General features: G+C 37.7%; 1 protein-coding gene across 4 annotated transcripts in view; it reads left to right on the top strand.

Annotated features, from left to right (window-relative positions):
• The window catches only part of PIK3CG (phosphatidylinositol-4,5-bisphosphate 3-kinase catalytic subunit gamma), a 33,883-nt gene extending 11,703 nt beyond the window's left edge, over window positions 1-22,180 (top strand). For all 4 annotated transcript variants that reach the window (XM_027639673.1, XM_027639672.1, XM_027639670.1 and 1 more), the window contains 9 exons: window positions 1,259-1,324; window positions 1,429-1,654; window positions 5,466-5,569; window positions 7,071-7,217; window positions 8,422-8,512; window positions 11,597-11,727; window positions 12,339-12,450; window positions 14,349-14,506; window positions 20,178-22,180. In XM_027639673.1, the coding sequence (XP_027495474.1) occupies window positions 1,259-1,324; window positions 1,429-1,654; window positions 5,466-5,569; window positions 7,071-7,217; window positions 8,422-8,512; window positions 11,597-11,727; window positions 12,339-12,450; window positions 14,349-14,506; window positions 20,178-20,459 (1,317 nt within the window). In that variant the 3' untranslated portion in view covers window positions 20,460-22,180. The remainder of the gene's footprint in view (window positions 1-1,258; window positions 1,325-1,428; window positions 1,655-5,465; window positions 5,570-7,070; window positions 7,218-8,421; window positions 8,513-11,596; window positions 11,728-12,338; window positions 12,451-14,348; window positions 14,507-20,177) is intronic.
• Window positions 22,181-22,583: the final 403 nt, after the last annotated feature.

Below are 22,583 nucleotides of genomic sequence, written 5' to 3'. Positions count from 1 at the left end.
GCTAGAGGTTTGCATACTTAGTTGCTTCTGAAAGCTGAGCGTACTACATGCACCCGGCTCTCTGCGCATCCCTTTGTTTTCCCTTAATCTCCCTTCAGGCTGCTTCCTGGCACTCTATTTCGAGAACCTGAAGCCATTCACCCACCCCCTCAGTCCATGGCAGGATTTTCTGACTCTGTTTCAGAGATTGTATGCATCTTATTTATTTTTTCTTGCCATGGGATATACATGCATACTTTTTTTCTGCCATTAATCTTAATACAAACCTCCTATAAACTTGAGTTCCTGAAGCAACAGAAAAGAAGTTGCTGGAAAAATGAGTTGAAGTGGAGAAGTTCCCTGGCACAGCCCAGTATCTGGAAATGCGATAGTTTTCTGGAAGACCAATTCACATGGTTATTGGGTTGAAGAACAGAATAACAGCAAAAGAGTTCCAATGCTCGCACTTGAAAAGAATTGTTGACTTTTTTTCCACACGCGTTTTTGGCAGCAGCTTGGAAATGTCTTTGGGCTTGGGTGGAGGGGAGCAGCTTTTGGAAGAGAAAAAATACATCTGCTCTCACAGAGTCATTAAAAAAAGAAGCTCTGGTGAAGTCTTCCTCTTAATTGTACTCCATTAGTACAGGATGTGTATCAGAGCCTTTATTCTGTTATCAAGAGTTCAACTTGATGATCTCCAACGTCTTTTCCAACCTGGTTGATTCTGTGATTCTGTGATTCGTTTAGGGGTTAAAGGCCAGATAGGTGCTCTGAGAAGCTGCTCCTATATCCCATGCTTTCTGGAGAACCCAGCAGTGAACCCTGGGGCCTTACTCCCGAAGTAGCAGATGTTGTCCAAACCCAGTACTTTATTATTGATATTTTTATTGAAGAATGATTACAAATATGTTATTTCATCTGGCAGTAAAAATTTCAAGCATTTTCAGCATCAGTCAGACTGCAGACTGTTTCCTGATCTTGCTAGCTTTTTCTACAGCCTGGGAATGATGTTGTTTTGTTCACATTCCTTCATGTGCTCAGGTCGGCCTCACTGGTTAGATACTCCATGCCTTGGTTGCCACATTAATAATAAGCCTGAAAAGAACCTGTTGCAAAGGAAAAGTGCTTCTTGAATGAGATACAGAGAAGCCTCGAAAAGACCTGCTTGGTTACACGTTTTCTACTCCTGCAGCAGTGTATTCTGTAGATGTCAGCATACATGTAAGTGCATTGGGATCTTAAATGTGTTAATAACATGCCTCCTATTTGTATTACTCAGGCTGTGAAATTTGAGCCATATCATGACAGCGCATTAGCCAGATTTCTGCTCAAACGTGGTTTGAGGGTAAGTACTTCAAAATACAGCCAACTTACGCTGAAGTTGCTGGCATTATTAAAACCCTTTGTCAAGAAATGTGTGCTGATTGCAGTATTTTTCTTCATCACCAGAACAAAAGAATTGGTCACTTCTTGTTTTGGTTCTTGAGAAGCGAGATTGCCCAGTCCATGCATTACCAGCAGAGGTTTGCAGTCATCCTCGAGGCCTATCTCAGGGGCTGTGGGAAGGCAATGCTGCATGACTTCATGAAGCAGGTTCAAGTTATTGAATTGCTGCACAAAGTCACAATGGAGATAAAATCAGTTTCTGCAGAAAAGTATGATGTTACTTCTCAAGGTATTTGCTAACAGGCATTTCTTTGTTGGTAATATTACTGGTTTTTTCCTCTTTGGGTTTTAAAAACTAGATAGCACTGTTTATTCAGAAAATTTGTGAATAAATTACTGTCAAAGGGCATAATTTTCTTTTAAAATGTGTGTGTAAGCTAATAATGATTGAACCAGTAATAGTTTTTTCCCCCAGAAGGGGAAGAATATCAATGTTCTAGACACCCAGTGCTTTCCCATGCTTTGGCTTATCTTCTTGAACCTCACACCATGCAACTGGCAAACAGCTAAGTTCTTGTACATAACCCTTAGCTGAATGCCAGCACTGAAGAAAGAAACAATCCAGGACACAAATATCAACTGGAAATAAAAAGTGACACTTGCCAAGAAACACAGCCTTACCCTAAGCTCTCACTAAAAGACTCTTGGCAAGAAGATGGTGGAGGAGTCCAGTACCGCTTCTGCTATGCCGTGAAAGAAGCTGGTGGTGGATCAGGGCTGAATATACTGAGCATGTCTTTGAGGAGCATTTGTCCTGTGAGACACAGATGTGGATGTGGTGGTGTTATTTCTAGTTCTTGGAAGCACTGCTTTGGAAGCCACAGTAGGATCATGCAGTGCCTGCTTACCTCTGGGGTTTGCCCGCCTTCCCCCCCCCCAGCTTCCCTCAAAGCTTGTCTATCATCATTCTTGTTACTTTCTTGGTGTTGGGGGTAAGTGCAAGAAGACATTTGATAGTATTAAAGCTCTTAAAGCTGTGGAGAGACCACCTCTTCCTGTGTGTTCAGTATGGCATGTTCCAGGCCAGGAATTCCTTGGATTGGAGAGCCTTTCCACCCTGGCTATGCAGAAGTGAGTGTGGTGGTGTTTCAAAAGAAAATTGAAGGAAATATGCATTTATTCTTCAATATATTATGTAATATCTGTTATGTTACCACATAGTGTGAGTTAAGTGGCTTACTGAAGCCCCACATAAAACATTGTTTCTAATCAACTTCCTAAATTTATCTTAAAATACTCCGTAACCTTAATGTATTTAGTCAGAATTCCATATTTTGGAAAGAAATTTTACATCCTTGCAGATGTACGTGTCTGTAACAGCAGTGGATTCCATAATACATTATCTTTGAAGGATATGTGGGCAAAGAAGAAAAGTTTCAAGAGAAAGCAATCACATTAACACCCACGAGGTTTTGAAGTTAAAGAAATCTTTGTATGTAATGTACAGCAGAACATTGAAAGATGACTTATATAATTGACATTTTCACTGAATAAGGCTTCCTGAAAATGTGGAGTGTCCTACTAATTCTATAAGTAATGTAATTTATTCTCAGATTATGGGGGGCATAATTTTTCCTACAGGCCCCCTCTACTTCTTATGTTTTTAAAAATATATATCCTAAAATTTATTCTTTCGGTTATTGCTTCTTTTTTGCCCTGTCATTTCTATGTTCATCATTGTTCATATTTTCAGTCTGAATGTTCTGTTCTGTTTCATTTCATTCTGTCATGCAGTCTAATCTAATTCTTGTATATATGTTTCTTCCTCCAGTGTTTGTGGATTTTTTTAAAGGATGAATTCCTTCCTGTTAAGTCCATACTATTCCAGTAGCAATCATGCTGTCACACTGTTTCTTTAACTTTTCATGTAATCTCTTTGCTTATATTTGAACATAACAAGTAATAATAAATAAATAAATTCTTAAGATAATAATACTACGTCTTTCATGGGATTATCTACTTTCATCACCACTGTGCTAGATAATTTGTTTCCCAGAAATGTGTCTGTGCAGCTGTTTCATCTCTTAAAATGCATAATACCTTGTTCTTAAGCTAGATCAACTTGAAAATTGTTTTAGCAAGTGCCTTTAGTTGTGTTTTAAAATCAGCTAATTCCTTATCTTTGTTTGCTTCAATTGGTTGGCCTGCAGTTTTCAAATTACACTAATTACAATGAGGAGACTTACTGAAGTAAAGCTACATTTTTCTAGGAAATCTATAGTTACGTTTTAGATAGCTGTTTCATGACCCAAGTTACTACAATCTAGGTGGGGTTTTTTTTGGGGGGGAGGGGATTTTGTTAGGGGTTTTACTTTTTTGAGTAATTGGTTTGGTTTTGGTTACTGTGGGGTTTGGTGCTTTTTTTGAAAAATGTCTAATAATAAAGTCCACTTAGTAGCTCCTGTGTATTGCTGTCAGATTTATTTTTTACCAGAAGAAAATGGTCACCAGGCACTGCTAGGTAGTTCTTTTCTAAAACCTTGTAGTTTATGTGTAACATTTGTGTTCTGTGAGTTCTTGGCTAATTCTTTTGGCTTGACTTTCTTAGTTTGATAGCAGCTCTTAAACTGTCTTCATTTTCTGTCAATGTGCATTCACAGCCCAAAAAGCCAAAGTATCATGGGCTGCATCAAAAGCAGGTTGAGGAAGGTGATTCTACCCTCTTCTCTGCCCTTGTGACACCCCACCTGTGTCCAGATCCGGGTCCCTCAGGACAGAACAGACATGGACCTGCTGGAATGAGTCCAGAGGAGGGTCACAAAAATGATCAGAGGGCTGGAGCACCTCTCCTATGAGGAAAGGCTGAGAGCTGAGGTTGTTCAGCCTGGAGAAGAGAAGGCTCTGGGAAGACCTTACAGCAACCTTGCAGTACTTACGGGGAGTTTATAAAAAAAGGTGGAGACAAACATTTTAGCAGAGGCTGCAGCCACAGCACAAGGGTTAATGGCTTTAAACTAAAGGAGGGTAGATTTAACTATGCATAGGGAAGACATTTTTTATGATGAGAGTGTTGGAACACTGGAATAGGTTGCCCAGGGAAGTGGAGATGCCCCATGCCTGGAAATACTCAAGATCAGGTTGGACAGAGCTCTGAGCAAGTTTTGTTGAAGATGTCCCTGCTTGTTGCAGAGGGTTGGACTAGACGACCTTTCAAGGTCCTGTCCAAACTAATCCATGATTCTATGATTATGATCCTGTTTCAAGTATCCAGGTCCATGTCTAGTTTTCTCAGTACAGTGTTTTTTGCTTTTTAATTTTTATCTCCAAAATTACTCGAACATGTATATGCTGTGTAGCTACAGTTTCTTTTAGAACAATGTTTAGGTCTTTGTCCTAATGCAGGGTAATAACCAGTGTATTGCTTATGCTGCTAACACCCGCTAGCTGAGATGAACAGAGTACTTCATATGTTGTGTAATCTGTACTGTTCTGAGCTGAAGATTCAGAAGCTTGAAGTTTTATGAATTAAAAGATTGAGTTCAGATACGAACAGTAAAATTCTCATTCATATAAACATGCAGCAAATTTTCTTCTTACTGGAATGTGGGATTAACAGGGCTGCAATATGAAACCAGTTTTAGGAGGATAGGAAATTCAGTACCTCTGTATTGTCTTTTACCAAGAGTTCAAAAGCCACAAGTCTGTCTGCATGTCTTGTCAGTTATAAGGGCAAAGTATTTTTGTGTGTTCTACTGTGTTTTGTTTTTTAAATGAAAGCTGACATTTTAATGTGATCTCTTGAGTTTTCAGAAGGACACCAAGCACTATGCAGTGCTTCTAACACTGCAGAGAAAGTACATGACTTGTGTGGTGCTCGAAAACTTTACCTTTAGGTATCTGAAACAACCCTGACCATTGATAGTGCAAGTTAAAGAGTCTTCCTCCATTCTTCAAATCAGGAGATCCATGAGGAAAGCAATTTAAGAAGTAGCCAAGCAGAGCTTTTTAACCAAATCATGAAGCTTAACAAGTTTGATTACCTGTAAGCTTTTTGCCATCCAGCTTTTGATTTCATTGTGGTTTTTTACTTGTCATTGCAGTTATTGCACAGCTGAGACAAAAGCTTGAAAAATTACAGAGCAGCAAACTTCCAGAAAGTTTTAGAGTTCCGTATGATCCTGGGCTAAGAGCAGGAGCCCTGGTGGTGAGTATATTCTGAGTTTCTGAAAATCCTTTTTAAAAAAAAGTGTATTTGCAAGTATGTGTCATTTGGTAAAAAATCTTGCTAATATGTCTGAAGGTCTTATTTCAGTGTGAACATGATGCCATTTCATGGACTCGGTAAGTTTTTGTTCCCAGAGCTATTACAATTTTTCTAAGCGTAATGATATTCCACCATGTGCTACAAAAAATGCAACCCATGAAATTCTAATCATTAGTTTAATCCATGATATGTAGTGAAAGGAAATTGGATCATGCATTTGCTATGCAAAATGAGGTGTGGGTAAAGAGGCACAGTGAAGATCCTTGGAGTCACTTGATGTGCAGCAAGGACCCCACAAGAAAAGAATCCCTTGATTTTTCTCTTAGCCAAGGACCATCCAACTTAAGGAATTGCTGAATAGCCGGGTACTCATTTGGATATTAGGTATCATCAGGTCTAGATATGGCCATGTTTCTGTTAAATAAACCTGTGCCTTGGTGAACAGGCTATAGGCTCGTCTGTCTTCAAACTGAGAGAATTAAACACTTCCCAGTTGTGCATAGCTGAGTTACTAGTCTAAACCAAGTATTAGAAGCAAAATCAGTGTGTTTCTAGAAAGTTCAAAGATTTAAAAACTTCTTTCCTTTTTCAAACCAAGGATGGTAAAAACTGTTTTGCTTTAAACTGCGGGCTCAGAACTTCAGTTTATGAAATGTGAATATTCTAAAATACTCATCTCCTATGTCATCTCTCTCTACCAGCTCTCAAACACTAATGTGCAGTTGCTTATTTTTTTGTTTTAGATGGCTTTATTGTACGTAGTAATGTTTAACCATGAATCAGGAATTCCAGAACAGAAAGTATTGCATACTGCAGTTGTGTTAGCCATAATTACTGGAGAAAACATTTGAAGTAATGCAGTTTCACTCATTGCAATGCTGATTAATCAAGATTAAAAATGTAATAAAACTAGGGAATTAATTTTCTTGTTTTACGAATTATTATGTTACATTAGTTTCAAAAATGCCATTTTCTCCACGAATTTGACCAATTTGCTAAGGGAATTGAGTCAAGCAATATGGAATGTAGTTGCTAGGAGTCACAAGGGTGGATAATGTGGTAAATTGCATTGGACAATGATTATGTTCTGTTTTTGCAAAGCACCTATTGAAGTCCTGTTTTGAGGGTCCATATTTGCCAGTTTTGTCAGGATCTCTATTCCTGATTTAAATCTGTCTAAAGCAGATTTACATGCCAAATCCAGTTTTGGAGAGTCAAGATAGACTTTTGCCTTTATCATGGGCAGTGGTTAAAAGTTGTGCAGGTTCAGCAAGGCTTTATATGGCAATTGAACATTGTTCCTTACATGTACTTTTTGTGTGTTTTTTGTGGTATAATTGATTGGAAGTTGATAAACTATTCTGTAGCTGCTGTGTAAAAAGGTTAGTTGTGTTGACATTGGAGTACAATGGCTAGCAAGCAATAAATGTGTCTTTCACAGATAGAAAAATGTAAAGTAATGGCATCTAAGAAGAAGCCGCTCTGGCTTGAGTTTAAATGTGCAGATCCAACAGCTCTGTCAAATGAAACCATAGGTATAATCTTCAAACATGGAGATGACCTCCGTCAGGACATGCTTATTTTACAGGTATGATAGCTAAAACATATAAAGTGAATAATGTGAATATTTTAAAATATTTTAACATAGTTTTCCTTTTCAAAAGTATGTGTACCTTATCTTTACTGTCCATATGAAATATGAGGTTGTCTTCTGTTTTTTAAACTGTGTATGGCAAGGTTCTTATCAACATTGGATCATCTTTCTTGTACTGCAGTTTCTTATGTTACTGTTTTGTGGATTAGTGCCAATGGGATGGGGAAAGAGGAAAGGAAGAGTGAAAACAAGAAAACTTGTGGGTTGAGCTAAAACTGTTTAGTAAGCAAAGGAGAAGTGGAAGAAAAGAGAAAGAAAACAAAACAAGTGATGCTAAGGCAGTCACTCACCACATCCCATGGGTAGACCAGTGTCCAGCCAGTCCCTTCCTCCCTCTTGTATTGCTGAGCATGGAGTATTACTTTGGTTGGTTTGAGTCATTTGCCTGGCTGTGTCCCCTCCCAACCTCTGGTACCCTCCCTGATCTAGTCACAGTGAGGCAGAGTGAAGAACAGGCAGCACTGACACTCAGCAAACACTCTTCAGCAATAGCTGGGACATCAGTGTGTTCCCAGCATTGCTTTGGTCACCAGCCTAAACCTCAGCACCATACAAGCTGCTCTGAAGAAAATGAGCTTCATCCCAGCTAGACCCAGTCCATACTGTAACCCTGTTTTTTCCTGCCATATGCCATACATCACATCTGGGTGTTCTAGAGATGGAATCTTACTTTGTGAAAGATGGCCTGTTTTTCTGATGAAGCGTTTTTATCATTTATTTATGCAATGGGTGAAGTTAAATGAAAAAGAAATTGGTAGGTAGGATTACTGTAGTAATATTTCAGTGATTGTTATGAAAACTGGTTTGTTAGTACTTTTGGGGATATTTATGGGGAAAAATGGACGTACTTACTAATGTATTCAACCTCACAGTATATGTAGAAATTATACAATATATTTATTAATACTTTATAAAGGGGTAGAGATTGCCCAGTCACAGGACAGATGAGGAAGTACAAACCCTGGTTCTGTAACTGATAATCTTGAATGGCTGCACACTTTCTGTATTTGTCTCTTAATCTGTCCAATAGCCATGTAAATTTAGCCCCATCTCAGAAATCTGGGTAGTGTTATTTGTATGAGTAATACGTAACATTCAAATAATCTGAAATAACTTAGCATATATTTTTTTTTACTAGATTCTTCGAATTATGGAATCCATTTGGGAAGCAGAATCCTTGGACCTCTGTTTGTTACCATATGGTTGTATTTCTACAGGGAACAAAATAGGTATGTGATCACACTGTAATTAGAAATTCAAAATATAATATTTACCAAAGTTGTGTATGGGAGAACTATTGTAATATGTACTGTAGTCCTAAGATAAATAGAACTTTATTACATTGTCTGTGAGCAGCCTTTGTTTGCGTCTTGGCAGTGATTTCTGCCCTCCTGATGGATGTCCTTGAGCTGCTGCACCAGCTTAACTGTGATTCCTGTGCAAGTCCAACTGCTTGGGTGGTGCTGCAAGTTTTTCTTTAATAACAATATTTAATAGGAAACAGCGGTGAAAGTGAGTGACTTATTCAAGATGTGTTTTAATATGTTGATAAGAATGAAACAGAGAAAAGAGCAAAACACCTACATTTTTTTCCTGACCTAAAGCTTCATACCCTATACTACATAGAAGCAACAACGTGATGATCTATTTTTCAGAATTCATAGTGAGAGAAATCAAGTAAGAAATCCCAGTAAAATGAAGAACTCTTTTTAATATACCCGTGTAATGCACTTGCTCTCTAAAATCAATTGGCAAATAAAATTTCAGCATATCTCAGTAACACAGGAAACCCAAACTCACTGATAAAGTACCTGGTAGTGTGACATAAGAGGGTTTCCTTTCTCCTAATATAAATGTTTTAAAATTGAATAATACATATTGATAGAATTTTAATAATAAAGGAAATGGAACATTGTAAATCAGAATACTAATTAAATATAAGGAAGATTGGGGTTTTTTTCCTCTTCTAGATGTGGTAAAATAAACCTAATATTTTAGAGAGATTTTTAGGATTTTGTATGATTTTGTTTAAAATCATCTTAAGGCAGTGTAATTTATTGAAAAAATGGAGGAAGAAAGAGAAGTTCTGCTATTGATCCCAGCATTCTCATATTCAAGCTACAGATTTAATTATTCTTTCATGAATTCTTAATTGATTCCCCATTCCTTTGTCTCTTTAAGGAAATAATTTTTTATTTTCCTATATGCATGGAAGAGATGTAAGAATTTAGCCTCCTTTTAGCACCACAGTAGGGGCATGGTTAATCATGTAAACACTCCTGCTCGGGTTGCTGGGAATACCTGCAGCCTGAATTAGTAATACCCAATATTGGACACTTTGATGTAGAGCTTATGCTTGTTTGGAACAAAACCAAAGAGTAGTGGCGTGCAAATGTTCTTTCACAATATTCACACGCAGTCTTCTTACAAGCTTCTTCTTCCCTCCCTCCTAATATTTCCATGGAACTTGGGCAGTTTCTGTGTATTGACACAAGGACAGTGTCCCATGCTACACTGAGCACAGGGTGAAACAGGTGTCTTACACCTGGGGCTGGCATCCCCTTCCTTGTAGGGCTTTCTCAGTCTGTTAAAGACATCTGCATTCAGTGCAGTTTGTAATTTTGGAAACGTGTCCTCTCCACTGCTGCTGCCAAGTAGACTTCTGCTCTATAGGAGGAATTTTCTCTTCTATGTATCACTAGTAAAAGATCATACCCTGTTCTCCAACCCTTTGACATGTCTGTATGTTCCTAGCTCTGCGACACAATTATCACTACTTACTGTGCTGCATCCCTGCCGAATTTCAGAGCAGTTCAAGTTGGCTCTTAAAAAGTCATCTGCTTTAGTACCACAGATCCCCAGAAACCCATCACATAGTGCATTTACTGCTGCACTTCCTCCCAGCTGAGAACCTCTGTCCTAGTTAGAGAAGATGCCTCCTGCGCCAGCTCTGCGCCCCCGGAATCAAGGAGCTGTTGGCCGGTAGAGGGAGATTTATGAGCACAGTCAGGGAAAACCTTTTCAACAGCTGGAATGTGATCTGGAGCTCACTCCCGGGAGGAAAACAACAACTTGGCAAGCACTGACCAAAATGCAGAGCTTTTTAGTTTGGTGGTCTTGACGGTGGGTTTCAGAAGTCATATTTCCACAATAGTTTTATTACAAACAAATCCAGGCCACTGTCAAGACAGAAGAGATACCTTCAGGGAGTATTCAGCCATGAATTCAGTCATGAGTGGAAGGCAGGAAGAGATTACTGCGTTGTTATTCTGTGACTGAAAAATTTGCACATAATGCAGTAACTGCAAAAAGGAAAAAGGTCTGTGAATAGAAATAAATTGATCTGTTTCAGAGAGAGTCAAACTGAAACCAAGTCAGAAACTGCTTTGAATTGCTTTCAGGAGAAAGGGATATTTTTCTTTGCTTGCTCATCTCTAAGCTGGACCTGAAACTAGAAGACACTGTTGAACTTGAACCAGAGGAGGAAAATAAAATAGTTCCAATTACCTAATAACCTCAACTAAAATCTTACTTCCCCCCCCCCCCCCATGCAAGTATGCCCAGTCGAAGAGCAGACTGCATTTGCTAGTCTTGGCTACAGTGTAGAGTTGTGTTGTAGCCTCTGTTCCTACATTTCCCTCTAGCTTCCCCTACATCACATGCTGTGTTGTCATGGACAGTATGAGGCCTTGTTTCTGCACCACGTTGCTGTGATGTGCCAATTTGCCTTGGCGAGGGTCTGTTCAGTTTTGGGACAGACCTGTGAGTCCTGACAGCCAGAGCTTTCCACCAGCAATCTCATTACCATTCCTCACTGTGTACTGGTATTTCTGAACCTTTCTGTGTATATGAACACTGAAGCTTAAGTTGGATTTACTGCAGGATGGCCAGCTCTGTTCCTCTGCCACAGCCCTGGCAACACTTGCATCCCCAGACTGCTGCAACACTGAAGCTTTTCTTCAGCTCCTCATATTTGTGAAGTTGGAGAGAAGCTGCAGAGAATGTGAATGGGGCTCAGGACAGGAGTAGTTCCTCTCCTGGGGAAAAGCCTTGTGCAGAGGGTCCCCACTCATCATGTAATACTTACCATTATAAAAGAGGAGGATTTTAGGATGCCGGGCTATATGTGAGCTCTGGCTGGTTTCAGCTGGAAATGAACAAGAAAGAATCTTGCTTGTAAAATGAATCTCTGCTCGCAACCTATGAAGTTCTGTAGTCAATTTTAAAACCCAGTTTAAAATTTAATTTTGCATATTTTTAATATGCTTTGATATAAATTCAATAACTTCTAACTTCTTCCTTACTTTCTCTAGGAATGATTGAAATTGTGAAAGATGCTACAACAATTGCCAAAATTCAACAGAGCACAGTTGGGAACACTGGTGCATTTAAGGATGAAATACTAAACCAGTGGCTCAAGGAGAGATGCATGATTGAAGAGAAGGTGAGTTCTTTGAATTTTTAAGTAGGATTTTCAGATGTATCCTACTGATTTAGGAGCATAGAGCCCATATGTTTGTGTTTGTTACTTACAGGAGTTTGAAAAATCCATTTGTTTTCCCTGCACTCAGCTGCAGGTGTCTGTGAAAGAGCCTTAGCATCCAGCTGGCAGCCAGACTCCTGAGAGACAAGATGCTTTTGAAATTACTTCTTTGTCAATGGAAGTTAGAAGTGATACATGAGGAGAAGATTGAAAGGACATCTAAGAACACTGAAAGTCAGTGTAGTTTTAGAGGATTTAGATACAGTTTTGGGTATTCACAAGTCCTTTGCTTGGGCAGGTCCACTGACCAGCTAGAGCTTTCTGCCAGCTTTTCTTCCTCAGAATGTGTGAGCAACTGTATGCTGCTTTTCTCTGTGCTGAGAGATAGAGCCTGCTCACACAGCACAGAGTGGGGCTGTGATCGTGATCACTGCTGTGCAGCAGTGTGTTTTATAAGACAGTTTGTCTAACTGCTGATAGATACATGTCAACAGAAAGGTACGTAACTCTGAGAATTATTGCATTTAGTGTCTAGCATTGAAGCATTTGTCAACTCTAAGATTTATTTTTAGTTTCAGGCAGCTGTGGAAAGATTTGTTTACTCTTGTGCTGGATATTGTGTGGCAACCTTTGTACTTGGAATAGGTGACAGGCACAATGACAACATCATGATTACAGAAACAGGTGGGTTATTTTGTGAGAATTTCATAGAAGTATAGACTGTCTATACTTAACTAGATTTATTTTTCATTTTAATAAATAAGGCATTTAACAATGAATGAAGAGACACAATCCAGTTCTGTCAGTGTTGCTTACATGTTCAGGTCCTCCTGTGACATTGAAATGTATTGTCACCCCTGTTGGCCTTCATACAGGCTATAGAGATATTATCATTAATAATGCCATTATTTTTCAAGGACCAGTTTGATACAAACTAAGTCATGAGGAATGTAAAACAATGGGTTTTAGTGTCTACATCTAAGATCTAAACACCAGAAAAACTTCACAAAGCAGACAGCTATTCACCTGCTGATGTGTGGATGTGGTTCTGACAGAATTCAGTGGAACTGTATGTCAGAATTCAGATGTTTTCACTTCTGAGGAACATAATTGCTTTATGTATTGTAAAAAAAGCCTAGGAAATAAGTGTACATGGAGTGTGTTGGTTTTGCTACTAAAGTCTGGGGGAAAGTTGCAATCCTTCTGAAGAAACCCACAATTTTTTTGTACTATAAACTTTGGGAATTGCTTCTGTAGCTGTACATTGTTTCATACTAATTTTACTTACCTATGGAAGTCCCAGGAAGGACACCAGAACAAGCAGTACATATGGAGAAGTTTTTTTTGGTCTAAGGAATTCACTTTTAGTTTCATGATCCTCTTACTTCATAATTAGTCTTCAGAAAAATTAGGAAAATACTTTAGGGCTTAGTTAGAAGGCCGGATATGTAATATTCATCATATTATAGCTAAAATTTTACCAGTCGAAGGCTAGAGAGAAGTACCCTGAAGGCAGAAATTAGCTAATTGAAGACTACAGTAAAAAAGTTCAGCAGAAGTCCTTGATGAAAAGACAACAAAGGAATACTTTAATTTCAACATATATATAATAAAATGCAGTGTTAGTTCCTATAGGCAGAACATGAGGCATAGGTCAATAGACAGGGAAGCAGAGAAGTGTTATTCTGCTGTGGTCAGGAGCAGGTTTGCCTTTGAGTCTTTTATGGGGGCTATCTTAAGCTTGAGAAGCCAGAAGGATGTCAGTCTGAGAGGTCTGCAGGGAGTCAGATTTGGTAGGTTGGGGGAACTTGGAAGCTGGCTTAAAATAATGGTATTCCACCTACAGATCACTCCTGAGTATCATCTTACATAATTCAGTGTTTTATCTTTTTTTATACATGTGTCACTGTTACAAATCTGTGTTTTTAAGTAACCATATTCTTTTATCCTTAACCTGGCTGCCAGGGAAAGTAATGAAGTATTCTGAAGAGTAGCAGCAAATTCCAGTCCTGTAGGTGTAGAGATCCTTAAAAGGGAAGTTTTTTATTGATTTTGTGGGACCTGATACCCTGCTGCTCTCTCAAAGCTATCAAAAGGGTGACAATACAGAGTTCCTCTGCACATACAGAGTGGTTTAGAAATTGCTAATGCAGGTCTGTGAGGAAGAAGCATGTTGTAGTCAATGACATATGCCAAGGAGATGGGTAGTACCAGAATCCGATGGGTATTTGAAACACAACCCTCAAGCCTCTTCCATGTAGTGATGCCCTGATTGTTATGGATCTGAGGCACAGGCTTTCCTTGGTTGATTTTTGAAAAACTGTGAGTGTACGTTTAGAAAATACAACAGCTCTGCTGGGTTTTTAACAACTGCCAAAGATAAATAAAAAGTAATTTTGCCAAAAGGACAGAATTATCTATTTCAAGAAAAAAAAAGAGAGAAAATTTTCTTTTCTGCTGAACTAAAGAGTGATCATATGTACCAAAAAAAGAGGGTTTGGAACTACTGTAAATACAAGTAAGTGTTCTTGGCAGTTTATTGTATTTGAGTGTGACTCTGACTACTTCTTCTCTTTATGAAGGTAACCTTTTCCATATTGATTTTGGCCATATTCTTGGGAATTATAAAAGCTTCCTTGGAATTAATAAGGAGAGAGTTCCTTTTGTGCTGACTCCAGATTTCCTGTATGTCATGGGGACTTCCGGAAAGAAGACAAGTCTCCATTTCCATAAATTTCAGGTAAAAGAATGAGTATCTAGCTGCAAATCAATTAAGCAATGTTTTTTTTATCCTCTGAAATGAACATAGTGCCTTGGTTTTCAAAGGTCTAGGCTCCTTGGCATTATGTTAGTAAAATGTAATGAATCATAATACAATTCTGGGATATTTTAAGCCCAACTAAGAGCAAAAGTTATTTGTAGGATTATGGGAAATAGAATTCAAACATCCACAAAGCCACATTGAAAAGCTTGTTAGCAGCAGACCGGATAAGCAGTGCTTTCATTGTTTCTTATCTCGATTGAAAATACTTTGCAGAGGGCTTCAGTGCTTGTGAAATTAGAGGAAACTCATGGCACTAAGCAGAGCCTCTGTGTAGCGCAAGCAGGTGTGAGGCATTCCTCAGCTGGCTTTGCTAGTGATTCCCTACTGATTCTGCCCTCGAGTTTTAGTGGTCAGACTGCTGCATCTGAATAAAAATCTGTAGTGACTCTAAGCTATGTCAGATGCTGGTTTCGTGAAGTGGATGGATAGATTTTAACTCTGAAAGAAAAGAGTGGTGTTAAAAATCTATTCAATTGCAGCTTCTATTTGAAATTGAGGACTTCCAAAACAGTTGTGATTATTCAAGCAACTGTAGGACCTGGGCAAAGAGGGAGCAAAGCAAAATGCTGTTCAGCGTGTTTAGTGAAGTGGTTGAGAGCATGGCTAGTCTGAAGTATGTCTGCGGTGTTATTCCTGTGGTCATCTTCAGAGGCTTCAAATAAGCGCCTGATTTAGAAAGCAGGTTCCTTACAGTATCAAAAGAAAAGTCTGCTGCAGAGTGTGAGTCAAAGCAAAAGCCTGACTTTTATGTTCTGGATTTGCTGTGGGTGAATCAGTCCCAGTCAGGAGTCTGGTTTTCTAACCTGAGTACCTAATTAAGATTCTCACTGTTGGATGGTGACTATGTCCCTTTGAACATATACATGACTATGTAGTAGATCTGGGTCCTACACACACACACATCCTCTCCCTTGCAATTGTCTATGATGAACAGGGTGAACTGTCCTAAGATAAGAACACCAGGTGGGTCCTCACTGTAACTACTTTAGCATTGTATCTCCGTAAGTGACTGAATCTCAGCACTTTTACTCACTCATACAAAAGTGAGTGTTCCCCATTTAACAGCTGGACATACACTGCAGGTGTCCCTGCCAGGGGTGGAAGCTGCCTGCAGCCTCAGGAGACCAGTTTGCCCAGTTGGCCCAGTTTTTATACCCTTTTGCAGGACGATGTGTACCAAAATCAGAGGATGTGTACCAAAGTTGATCACAGTCATCGCTGCTCCCCCATCTCTGGAATGCATTCATTATGTGAGCATCCAGACAGTTCCCCCTGCAATTCCCACCTGGTATTCTTATCTTAGGACAATTCCCACCTGGTATTCTTATCTTAGGACAAATCACGTTGTCCACCAGAGACAGTCACAAGGGAGGGAGAGGGTGTGTGTGTGGGGGGGAAGGACCCACAAGAAGACCCAACTATCTTTTCATCGAAGTCACTGCCCACACTTCTGAAAGCAACTGAAGAACCAAGTGCAATATTTGAGGCTTCATTTTGCAAGGACTAGCTTTATCATAGTGCAAGTGTTTTGAAGGGGGCTTGTAGCTCAAAAGATTTAAGGATGGGAAGGGGATGCTGAGCCCGTGCTCTCAGAGAAGCCTGTGAGCTGTGCTGCCTACGGGAATGGTGCTGTTGCTGCAGATGTAGCCATGTGCAAGTGAGGGGCTGAAACACCACTCTCGGGTGTGTTATTTCAAAGAAGACCTCTTTTCTGGAAGCAGAAAATAGTTCAAGTGTGAAAGTGGACTTTCAAACAGAGTTGAAAGACCTGTTGATATCTTCAATGAATTAAAGTTGTGTTTGTATATGTGGATCATCTGGCTCTTTAGGGAATATCTGACCTTTACTTCAGCAGCCCAAATGCCAAAAGCAATTGGAGGTGATTTTGGTCTCAGCTTCTCTTCAGTATGTCATGCCTCCATCACCCCGTCTTGGATTTGACTAAATACACATTTTGTTACTCTGGTACTAATTCTAAAATTAATTTCTAATTTCATCCCACTAATGCAGACATTTTAGGAATGCTGTGATATCGCCACTGTCATTTCCGTTAGTGTCATTAACCAGATAAAAGGTGATTAATGTGCCTTACCTTTGTGAACTGTGACCATGATATGTGACCTGGGCATTTTAAGTGAGATGATTTAGGCACGGGCAATAATAAACTCACCAAAAAATATAAGTTCATGTATAGTTATGCTGCAATACCTACTGTTTATAAACCACTATGGTAGTACATTAAAAGGCTTTTCCATCTCAAAGACCAGTAAAAAGGAAGTTAAAATACTTTCATACAAGCAAAATAGTAACATAGAACAAGGTCTGCATCATGTATTTTGCTATAAAAAAGGTATGTGTTAATTACATGGCCAGAGTAAAAAAAATAAACAAAATTATAGTTTCACTTTTCAACTAACTTGTTTCATTATATTTCCTAATGTTGAGGGATTCATTCAGCATGCCTGCTGACTCATTCATGTATTAATGGAAAAGTCTCAGCATTTATCCTTCATTAATTTTTAAGAGCATCTCTCATTACTTTGTACTTCAACTACATTAAAAGAGGTTGTACTTCAGAAGAATCCTTTGGTTTTTAAAGGCTTTGGTATTTTTAATAACTTAAAATATCTACTTTTTAAAAATTTTATTTCTCTGTTACTGATTAGACACAGTCCATACAGATGAGTATAGATGAGCCATAGCTCATACTACAGACGCCAGAGGAGGTTAAAATGATAATTAATTTTGTCTGGAATTCACTGCAGAAGAGTATAGTTTGTTATTAGTGAACTTCTGAGGCTGTCAATGGCCTGGCAACCTTTCTGGAACTAGCAATGAAGCTCCTTTCAGTAGAAAGTTCTTAATCTAAATTTTGTTTTCGTTATTGTTTGTGATGATTTAATGAAAATTAGAGGCCAGAGGTTATTAATGACATCACAGAAATGCTTAGTAGGAAGCACTATTTGATGGGGTTTTGTCCTCATTGCAAACATATATTTAAGCATAACTTAATCTGAGAAGGTAAGTATTTTTCTCTTTTGTCTATGAATTTTTCAGCTGCCTTAGTACTGCCCAGATTTCTCTTGCTGTGTCGTATGTGGTGGCATTTCCTTTCCAACCTTTGGCTGAAACTCATCAGCTCTCTTATTCCAATGAACACATAACTTTTTCACTTCTTACTTTTAGAAACCCTTGAGAAAGCCTCATCTGAGATCTTCGTAGTCTTTTTTGCTTTGTCCACCTACCTATTAATAATTTGCCTAAAATTATCTTTGCTAGGTTTTGTATTAAATTTTTTGCATTAAATAATGCATTTTTATTCATTATATTTAATTTACTGAATTTTTTCATTACTCTGCTGACTTGGTAATACAGAGATCTGTATTTTCAGTACAAACTCTTCTATTTCATTGCAAAATCTCATGTATTTGATTGTCAAACAAAGGTGATAGAAAACTGAAGGGTAGACAATTCATCACTGAAAAATACTTACTTGGAATATACTGTACAGGGAAGAGATGTAACAGAATTTGGACACTTTATATTACAAAAATGCCTGAATTTTAGGATAGTAGTATTTAGGACAGTTTCAAGCTCTCAGAATAATTATTCTTTATCGTTTATTGGACAATGGGATTTTGATTTCTCCTCAGCTCCTCTCATCTTGCCAATGGCTTTAGATTAGTTTGCAGCTTTCTTCTTAATCCCAGGGTAAACATGCACATATCCTTGACACATACAGACTGTCTGTGTTATTTTTGGTTTTCTCTGCCTCTCCCAGAAGCGTAAAAACTCGTTTTCTTGGAAGATCCTAATTCAAAACTACATTAAGTTCTTGTCTGAATAAATAAGTGTAACAGGCAGATGCAGATTTTTCAAATCTTTTGAATTCCTAGAAGGACTGCCTTTGAGATGCAGTGATGCCAGGTTCTTCTTGACTGCATAATTGTTTTTCTGTCTCAGACACCCGGAGCAGCGAGATGCATCATCCATACAGAGATGTAAAACCTTCTTTGATGTAACTATAAAGAGCTTTCATGTCTTTCAAAGGGAACAAAACACAGACTAACTCTTGTGACAGGATTTTCCTGTTTGAAGTTGATAATGCATAAGTAAAATTTCTTTTTATTTTTTTTTCTTATTTTTCCCCTGGTGTCATGGAGAGAAACTATTCCCTGTGATAAGATGATGGTGTTTTCTGTTGTAAATTGTACTTTGACCATTGCAATTTATCTTCTGCTTTGCTAGAATTAAACTAGCATTGGAGTTCATAAATATGATATTATTTCAGGACAGAATTTTTTTGGAAACAGAGTGAAAAATTTAAGTTTCCAGGTAATAGGAAAGAAAAGAAATCGTACAGACAGTTCTTCAATACATCATCTTCCTTCCTTAATATCTTCCTGACCTGTCTGGTTGGGTGTCCTGGTGTTGCTCATGTGAACAGTGATAGATGTTAAGATTATTTGTGCATATCTTCCTGTTTCAGAGGACGAAAAAACCCACACATCTTGTTAAATTAAAAAAAAAAGCATTCTAGAGAGCTGATGGGATTTGATGGAAGTTTACATTAAAATATTTAGATTTCCTAAGAATTCTTTTATAAATTAATATACAGTTGTGGAAACGTTAAATTGAATGTTTAATTGGGTAAAAATTAGCATTGCTTCAGTTTGGTTTTATTAATAACAACCTTCATGGAGATATTTTTCATGTTTTTACATTACTGCATTGCAGGTCTAGTTTCTAGTTGATTGATGATTGATGTCTTTTTTGCATTGTTCTTATTTCTAATAGTAAATGAGTAATAAATTTAATAAAAGAAATAATTTCAGCTTATATGTTAGTCACTTATCATTAAATATTATTTTAAAAAAGCATTGCATGTTTTTACAAGCTGTAGATATTTCATTCTTCTAAAGGTTATGTTGTTAAGCATAGATTATTTATACATGGAAATGAAAATGCTATAAAAGAAGTCTGTGGAATCCAGTTTGACAGTACATAAAGATAGAAGTCCTACAGCAAGGCAGAGTGCCTGAAGACTAGAGCTGTCAGCTGGAAATATTTCTTAGAACACCAGGCCTGAAAAATCTCCCTCGTTAAATAAACCGTCACCACTGCGAAGTTAATAGACATCCACACAAAATGAAGAGCAGTCCCCTGCTTTATCCAGTATCACTTTCCAGCCATGGTCTTTAAATGGGAACATCCCAATTGGAAAGGAAGGCAATGACTTATTGCTGTCTCTTTTAACAGCCACAGGAGATTATATGGCAAGGAAATTAATTTGAGATCTTGGTGAAGCTGAGGTTTTTAGTGATTAATGTATGGTTAGGAAGAGCTGTTGCTTTGTACACCAAAACAGCACTCGTTGCCCCAGCGTGGGGTGATGAATGAAGTCACACTGAACACCAGATGCAGAGGTGAGCAGGTCGTGTCTCTGCTCAGGTGAGTGACTCTGTTGGGTCTCCTCCCTCTGACATGAGTGACTGAACAACATTGGTTAATGGGAGTCCTGTGAGATTCCTGCCCCATCCCTCTCGGCTCTTCTCATTAATTAACAAAAAACTCTTCTCTCTCGTAGGACATATGTGTGAAGGCTTACTTAGCTCTTCGACACCACACAAACCTGCTGATCATCCTGTTCTCCATGATGCTAATGACTGGAATGCCCCAATTAACCAGCAAAGAAGATATTGAATATATCAGGGATGCACTGACAGTAGGGAAAAGTGAAGAAGATGCCAAAAAGCATTTCCTTGATCAGATAGAGGTTTGCAGAGATAAGGGTTGGACTGTGCAATTTAACTGGTTTTTACATCTTGTGCTTGGAATCAAACAAGGAGTAGAAAAGCATTCTGCTTAATATTTTATGTAAATTAGCTGTGGGTGTGAATAAGAGGTTAGTGAATCTACATGTTATTTATGAATTCTGAATAAATGAGCAATCAAAATAGCCTTTACTTTGCTGGCAGCTTAAATGGATCATCTAAAAAGGCAAGGACTTTGCTCTGCCCCTCCAGAAGATCTTCCTGCAGTTAATTTTTTTTTTTAATTTTTAATGACACTTCAGGTTGCTGGATGAATTCTATTAACCAGTTGCTTTGCTGATGTGGCCTGCATTTTTCATGTTTTCTTTAGTAATAATTTCAGATAAATATGAGGAGCTTGAGTAAGATGGTAGCCTACAAATCCCCTGTGACATTACCTTAATTGTTCATGACATTCAAGTCCTTCAAAACCAGAAGAATTTATAATCTATGGTTATAGTAAAATCCCTGTAGGCAGCCCATGCCTGTCTCAGGATGACTTACACTCAAGTGTTCTTAACCAACATCCTTCTCTTGTCCCTTCCTCAACATTTGTCCTTTCTGGACTTTTAATATGTTGTCAATAGAAAAGAGCTTTGGTTCTACCACTGGAGGAAATTGCCTTACTGTTACTGTAGCCTCCTGACACAGACAACTCAGCTTGACTGTCCTTACTGCCAGGACAACTTCATAGTTACCTGGAAGCTCCTCAGGCTTGAACATGAAATTCTGAAGGTTTAATTTTGAAAGATTTTTTTATTGTACTTTTTAATGGTGAACATCCATATTATATTACAGATTCTATTCTTACTGTGAAGTTATTAAAATTTCACCTGTATAGTAAAAGCTTTGTAGGAAAAGCAGTGGTAATTCCTTATCCCTCAGAGAAAACTCCTTATGTAAGAGTAATTGACATTTGACCAAATATTTGAGAAACCCAAAGTTATTTATTCTTTGGCGATATATTTTCAGGATATACCTAGAAGGAATTAAATGTAATCTTTGAAATTGTGTATATTTTGTTATTTATTTTTAAATTCCTTAAGAGACTATACTACTGAAAAGCTATTTATGAAAGAAAAAAATCCTTATCTTTAATTCCAATATTTAAACTTAAAAGAGGAGAAAATGGGCAGTGTTAAGTAGAATTTTAACTTTTCTGCTGTAGGATGCCTGCAAATCATCAAGTCTGCCTATGGTAGGAAAGGAAAAAAGTATAGCCTGAATTAGTCTTCAATTTGAATTATTATGGTATACTTCCTGCTAATTGATTTTTACCAAAGAAAGAAGATGGCTTACAATATTGCTTTTTTGCACTTGTGCCCATGTAATTTCTTTCTTTATTGTAGTGTTACATGGGCTTTACATTACATATAAATGATTAACTGAATTTTTTAAATTCTGTTATCATTTGCTTTGATCATTTCTCAGAATAGTTATGATTTTAACTACTGTTACTACTGAGTGCATTCTTGAAGGATTTTTAATAAATGTACTGTAATTGGTGTCTCAGTTATGAGATGTAGCCAATCTATTTTTGAAATGTAGATGTTTAATTGGTTACTGTGCACAACTATTTTTGATGTATATGGTAGACTCTAGTTAAGGAAATCTATAAAGTTAAAATGTAGACTGTTTTGTTGTTCTGCTACATTATTATTCTGTGCAAGGCTTAAGACCATACTGAAATGTAAACTAAATGGTGAATATTGTCTGTAAAATGATATTTTTAGATTTGTATTTTATAGATCTGAAATAAATGGACATGTTCTATTCATTTGATTATTATTTATGAAAAAGCAGCTTAGCCCAAAATACATGTAAATATTTTTTTATCCAGTTTCTTAAAGACTACTTAATCTCAGTTAGAAATCATATTCAAAGTCCCACTCAGAGGAATTGATTTAGTTCCATATTAATAACTCTGTAAGATGTCAGATATCTTAAATTTTAATAGTGTGTAGTATTGGAATTGCAGTTATTGTAATTGTAAAATTTTAATAGAATGTTGCCACTTTCTAAGAGCACTTTATTAATTTCTGGTTTATTCTATAAAGAAAGAAGATTTTAGTAAGTTCCTGGTTTCAAAAAGTAAGTAGATCTACTGCTAAATTTAACTCTAGCATGGGGAAATAAATGCTAATCACAACTTCAAGGGAAATGGCACTCTTGAAGCAGCC

Source organism: Corapipo altera, unplaced genomic scaffold (genome assembly GCF_003945725.1).
Source record: "Corapipo altera isolate COAL_440 unplaced genomic scaffold, ASM394572v1 1b, whole genome shotgun sequence".
In the NCBI taxonomy this organism is placed as follows: domain Eukaryota; kingdom Metazoa; phylum Chordata; class Aves; order Passeriformes; family Pipridae; genus Corapipo; species Corapipo altera.
The sequence above is the reverse complement of the archived record's forward strand: the minus strand, read 5'-3'. Positions and strand labels throughout refer to the sequence as shown.